The following is a 6,271-nucleotide window of genomic DNA, read 5'->3' as shown; positions in this document are numbered from 1 at the left end:
AGGGCCAATCAAAGATGGAAAACACAGCTTTTTAAAGCATGGAACGTTCAGCAACTTGCCCAAAGGTGCCAATAAAACTATTTAAGCTGACAAAATCTTTTCAGGTTTACACATGCCCACAAGAGTTTTCAACATATCATATGAAGTGAGAACAAGAAATTATGTGGGGAAAAAGAAATGCTAAAAAATTTACAATGCCACCAACACAGCTGAGTGCAGTGGCTCACGCCTGTAATCCCAACACTTTGGGAGGCCAAGGTGGGCAGATCACTTGAGGTCAGGAGTTTTGAGACCAGTCTGGCCAACATGGTGAAACCCCGTCTCTACTAAAAATACAAAAATTAGCCAGGTATGGTGGCACGTGCCTGTAATCATAGCTACTTGGGAGGCTGAAGCACGAGAATCACTTGAACCCGGGAGTAGAGACTGCAGTAAGCCGAGGTCGTGCCATTGCACTCCAGCCTGGGCAAGAGAGGGAGACTCTGCCTCGAAAAAAAAAGAGCCACCAACGTGGAGTTTCCTTCTAAATCAAAGATATAAGTGACAGGCATAGTCATAAATCTGGGCTTTAAATACATTCACACCTACAAGTCCAGAAAGGTCACTATAGCTGTTCACATCCAAACCGGGGCCTGAAAGAAAGCCATCAAGTGACCGTGGTGCCAGCTCACCATGCTGTCGTCCTCCATATCGTTGGCTGAGAGGGTCCACAGCTTGGCAGCAGCAGGGTCCACAGCAGGCTTCACTGAGTCCAAGCAATAAAAGAAAAAAACTCCATAAAAACAGTCAGAAACTATTAATTACAAACATACCTAAATGCTTTCTGCTGTGTAGAAAAGAACACACTGGCCTGGGAGGCAGAAGATGTGGGTTCAAAGTCCAGCCCTACTCCTGTAAGAGGTCTGACCTTGGGCCAACCACTTTCTGGTAGTTACAGCAGTCACCATTTGCTAAGCACTTGCTTTGTACCAGGCACCATATTAAGCACTTTATATACATTATCTAACTTAATTCTGCTGACAACCTTATGAGGTAACTGTCATCCTAGTTTTACTGCTGAGGAAACAGGTTTAGACACTTAGGCTGGTTCCACAGGCTGCAAAGTCTGTCTGATGCTTTTAATCTCCATTCCATATTGCTTCCTCCTTGATACCTTAGTTTCCATCCTATAACATGAAGCTAAATCGTACTCCCTATGTTACTGCAGGTGTTTTGAGGATTAAACGAGAAATGTGTCAAAACCTTTAAAAATAGCAGAGCTTTATAGCCTCATGTAAACCTGCTACATACAAGAAAATAGGCTCTAGAGCTGCTGGTGGCAAGGTAACACCATCAGTGGAAGACAAACCTCACACCTCCTGGTTCTCTGTCTAGTCAGGAGAATGCAAGGAACAGCCCAAGAGCTGAGGCTCAGATGCAGTGTGCGCAAATCCTCGCAGGCCCTTGGGGTAAGAGTACCCTCCAGTGATCGTTGTCACAACTGGATGCTCACACCTGCCACAGTGCCAACTGTTCTTCTAAGCTATTCCTACTCATTCTGGAACCATGAGTCGAAAGGTTAGATTCCAAAGGATTTCTTGAAGATTTAGGTTAGACGGTCAAAACCGTACAAGTGGAGATGTACCAGTAAATATCTGTAAATGTGTGCATACCTCACAGCTGGGTCAATTTAGGCATTTAAAAATAGTAATAGGAAGGATGAGCATGGGGCAGTGTGGGTGTGCACGTGTGTGCGCGTGTGTGCTTGTACACAATTTTCTAGGCAGAAGAAATACAGTTTGTAAGTGTCTTAGCATCCTCAAAGAAAGAACAGCTGGTTTTTCTGGCATAGGGGAAAAAAGCACATGAAAAGAGGAACAGGGCACTCTCATCTGCCATTACCACTACACTGTGAGGTCTTCTGAGGATAAACGTTAATTCTGGGACCTGGAAGGACTTCATTAATTAAACTGTGTGACTCAGTCCTGTAGAATTAGGAGGCCTCAGTATCTTCTGGTGCAGAAGAAGGAGCTGAACTAGGTAATACCTATGCATTATTTCAGTTTGGGATCCTAATATGCCCATGATAATAGTACATTAAGTATTCTTCTATAGTGGAAATGGCAGAAATCAAAGGACTAATCCTCTAAAAATATCACCATTTCATTTATTGCTGGCTCAATTTCTAACATGTCCCTCTAAGCCCATTCAAACAGAAGAATGTCCCTAGGCCAGCCTTACCTGAAGGAGAAGACTTCTTGGTGATGGAAAGCTTAAGCTGACTAGAAGAACCCACTTCAAAGTTTGGTTTTTTGCCTGTGATCTGAACAAACAGCAGATGGTCACTTTCATGACCAAGGTATTCTCGAACAGACTGTACTTCCTCAGGGGTTAGGGGCTCCCGCTGCAGCTAGAATTCAAGACATCAAAAGGATTAGTCCACCCTCCTCTATAAAATGGTTTACTATGTCTACCTACACAGGAGTTAAAGACTCATTTCTGTGCATTAAATATATAACAGTAGATGGTAACAAATATAGGCCTTTATGCCTCCCACTTTATGCCTCACATTCAGTTTCTCACTGATAGGAACCCTAGAGTATAACCCTTGTCTGCATGTTTACTTGGAGCCTACCCCTTGGAAAATGTAAAAGTAGTTATAAAATATTAGGTATGAGGCATATGCTAGTTATTGTACGGGATGTAATATAATTATGAAAATGAACCAGATGTAGTCTTACTGTGTAACAGGAAAGAATGCCCACAATGAACACAGCAGAAATTTATATCCCAAAACACAAAGGGGGAGCAAAATCCTTTCTATGTTCCTTGGGATAAAGTAGCAGAGAGTAAAGGTAGAAAAAAAGGGTTAGGGTGCCACCTCTATGTCCAATAATTATAGACTGGTTACATAAATCATAGTCCATCTATTGCATGGAATACTATTACATCATTAATATGAATGAAGGGAAATACACTGAAGTGGGTAAGTGTCTATGATATCTAAGGGTGAGAAAAAAGCTGGTGATTGAACAATGTATGCATATGATCTTATTTAAATTTTTTAAAAAGTATGTGCATGTAGATGCTTGTAAATACATAGGAAAGGTCTGAATGGACATACAAAAAGGCACTGGTGGCTTCCTCTGGGGAAAGAAGTGTGAGCAAGGAGTAGGATGTCACTTTATATTCTGTATGCTTCAGTATAAAGTGAATTTTTATGAGGAGTCTGATATAGTTTGGATATGTGTCCCCTCTAAATCTCATGTTGAATTGTAATCCCCAGTGTTGGAGGTGGGGCCTGGTGAGAGGTGACTGGATCATGGGGGCAGACTGCTCATGCATGGTTTAGCACCATCCGAATTCTCATGGGACGTGGTTGTTGTAAAGTGTGGCACCTTCCCCACCCCAACTCTTTCTCTCTTTCTTGATCCTGCCTTTGCCATGTGATGTGCCCTGCTCCTGCTTCACCTTCTGCCATGAGTAAAAGTTCCTTGAGGCCTCCCTAGAAACCCAGCAGTTGCACGCCCATGCTTCCTGTACAGTCTGCAGAACAGTGAGCCAATTAAACCTCTTGTCTTTACAAATTATTCAGTCTTAGGTATTCCTTTATAGGAACAGAAGAACGGTCTAATACACATTCCTTATTTTAAAATCAAGCATAGAAAACCTTAAGCTAAAAGGAAAAATAAGAAAGCGTTGGCATAAAGAATCTAAGGCCTGGCAGGATGCAGTGGCTCACGCCTGCAATACCAGCAATTTGGAAGGCCGAGATGGGTAGATCACCTGAGTTCAGGAGTTCGAGAACAGCCTGGCCAACATAGCGAACCCCTATCTGTACTAAAAATACAAAAAATTAGCTGGGTATGGCAGTGCATGCCTGTAATCCCAGCTACTTGGGAGGCTGAGGCAGGAGAATTGCTTGAACCCAGGAGGCGGATGTTGCAGTGAGCAGAGATAGTGCCACTGCACTCCAGCCTGAGCAACAGAGCAAGACTGTCTCCAAAAAGAAGAAAAAAAAATTTTTAAAAAATAAAAAATAAAGAATGTAAGGCCCTACGTTATGTAAGAAATAACAGGCACAACAGCTATCATGCTGTAACATTTACCTCTCCCACATCCAAGAAAATTTTAACATCAAAGAGTATAGAAATATAAACACTTCTACTTAATTTAAATATTTCCACTGAATTGTCAGAAAAGGAACTTTGTCCCCTAACCTATTCCAGCCTCCCACCAAAAATGTGAGGCTGAACTAGGTGACAGTGTTCACCCAGGCCTAGGATTCCGGTCTACTGAGAGGTGGGTGTTGGAAGCAACAGAGCTGCTGCTCATGCCCCTCAGCTGTCACTACCACTAAACTAGTACCAAGGAGACAAGAACAAGCCCCAGTCCACATGGGCAAGTTGAGTCTCTTCGAAGTTGATTATTCTCACAAGTTTTTTTTTTTTTTTTTGAGACAGAGTCTTACTCTGTCGCCCAGGCTGGAGTGCAGTGGTGTGATCTCGGCTTACTGCAAGCTCCACCTCTTAGGTTCACACCATTCTCCTGCTTCAGCCTCCCAAGTAGCTGGGACTACAGGCGCCTGCCACCAGGCCCAGCTAATTTTTTTCTATTTTTAGTAGAGACGGGGTTTCACCGTGTTAGCCAGGATGGTCTCAATCTCCTAACCTCATGATCCACCTGCCTCGGCCTCCTAAAGTGCTGAGATTACAGACATGAGCCACAGTACCCGGCCTATTCTCACAAGTTTTGTCCTTTGAAGTATCATGTATCTTACATGCAAAGCATTTCTTGTTTCCTAGTTCTAAGCAATACTGATTACCTCAACTGCAGGGCATCAAAGAAAGTTGTCTACAAACATACCTCTTTCACTTCCACAAGACCAGAAAGAGTCAGGGCTGAACACAGCTTAGATGCTGTCTTCACTTTGCTATTGTTATCTGCCGAAAGGAAAATCTCAATTAATAGCTTTATAGGTCAAAGCAGGAAAAATAATAAAGGCTCAATCCTAGGTGGGTTAGCAAGCATTCAAACAATAATAATCAGGTGGGCGTGGTGGCTCATGTCTGTAATCCCAGCACTTTGGGAGACTGAGGTGGACAGATCACTTGAGGCCAGGAGTTCAAGACCAATCTGGCCAACACAGCAAAATCCCGTCTCTACTAAAAATACACACACAAAAAAAAGCCAGGCGTGGTGGCACATGCCTGTAATCCCACCTACTTGGGAAGCTGAGGCATGAGAATCACTTGAACCCAGGAGGTGGGGGTTGCAGTGAGCCAAGACTGCACCACTGCACTCTGGCCTGCACAACAGAGTGAGACTTGATCTCAAAGAAAAAACAAAAAACAAAACAAAACAAAATAACCTATTCTGTTTAATGTACAGATGGTCCCTGACTTAATGATGGTTCTACTTACAATTTTTCAACTTTTATGATGGTGTAAAAGTGATACCCATTCAAGTAGAAACTGTATACTTCAGTTTTCACTAAACTACATGAGATACTCAGCACTATTATAAACAGGCTTTGTGTTAGATGATTCTGCCCAACTGTAGGCTAATGCAAGTGTCCTAAGCATGTTTAAGGTAGGCTAGGCTAAGCTAAGCAATTACGTTTAGTAGGTTAGATGAATTACATACATTTTCGTCTTAATAGCATTTATCAGGACGTAACTCCATTGTAAGATGAGGACAACTGTATATACATTTTAGTGATACTATTTTATTATTATTATTATTTTTGAGACAGGGTCTCACTTTGTCATGAAGTGTAGTGGTATGATCTCGGTTCATTGCAGCCTCGACCTCCCAGGTTCAAGCAATCCTCCTGCCTCAGTGCCTACCAAGTAGCTGGGACTATAGGTGGGCACCACCATGCCTGGCTAATTTTTGTATTTTTTGTAGAGACGGGGTTTCGACATGTTGCCCAGGCTAGTCTCGAACTCCTGGACTCAAGCAATGCACCTGCCCTGGCCTCTCAAACTGCTGGGATTACGGGTATGAGCCACTGTGCCTGGCCATAGTGATACTATTTTAACTTGACAAACACTTTTTTTTTGTTCAAAGTGTTTTTACCTAAGCTCTTAAATGTTATAATTCCATTATTATTGTTTTTTTAATCACTCTCTGCTTCTTGAAACCCCTTCCAGAGGTTGTGAGATAATGACTATGAAAAGAAGCTTATGAACTGCAAAGTGCACAGAAATACAAGTATTCTTTCTGTATAGTTCTTTTTTTCTCTCTGTATAGTTCTGACTGAGACACTGCATTTAGTCATGTAAGGTTT

At 42.4% G+C, this 6,271-nt stretch overlaps 1 protein-coding gene across 3 annotated transcripts in view; it reads right to left on the bottom strand.

The window, feature by feature from the left end:
- Positions 1-6,271, bottom strand: part of CIAPIN1 (cytokine induced apoptosis inhibitor 1) — a 23,027-nt gene that overhangs the window by 6,372 nt on the left and 10,384 nt on the right. For all 3 annotated transcript variants that reach the window (XM_011971836.1, XM_011971837.1, XM_011971835.1), the window contains exons 5-6: positions 2,221-2,389; positions 672-745 (exon numbers count right to left, since the gene is read on the bottom strand). In XM_011971836.1, coding sequence (XP_011827226.1) covers positions 672-745; positions 2,221-2,389 — 243 coding nt within the window. The remainder of the gene's footprint in view (positions 1-671; positions 746-2,220; positions 2,390-6,271) is intronic.

The sequence above is a fragment of the Mandrillus leucophaeus genome, unplaced genomic scaffold (assembly GCF_000951045.1).
Source record: "Mandrillus leucophaeus isolate KB7577 unplaced genomic scaffold, Mleu.le_1.0 Scaffold125, whole genome shotgun sequence".
NCBI classification, from domain to species: Eukaryota; Metazoa; Chordata; class Mammalia; order Primates; family Cercopithecidae; genus Mandrillus; species Mandrillus leucophaeus.
Note: the sequence above shows the minus strand (reverse complement) of the source record. Positions and strands in the feature narration are given on the sequence as shown.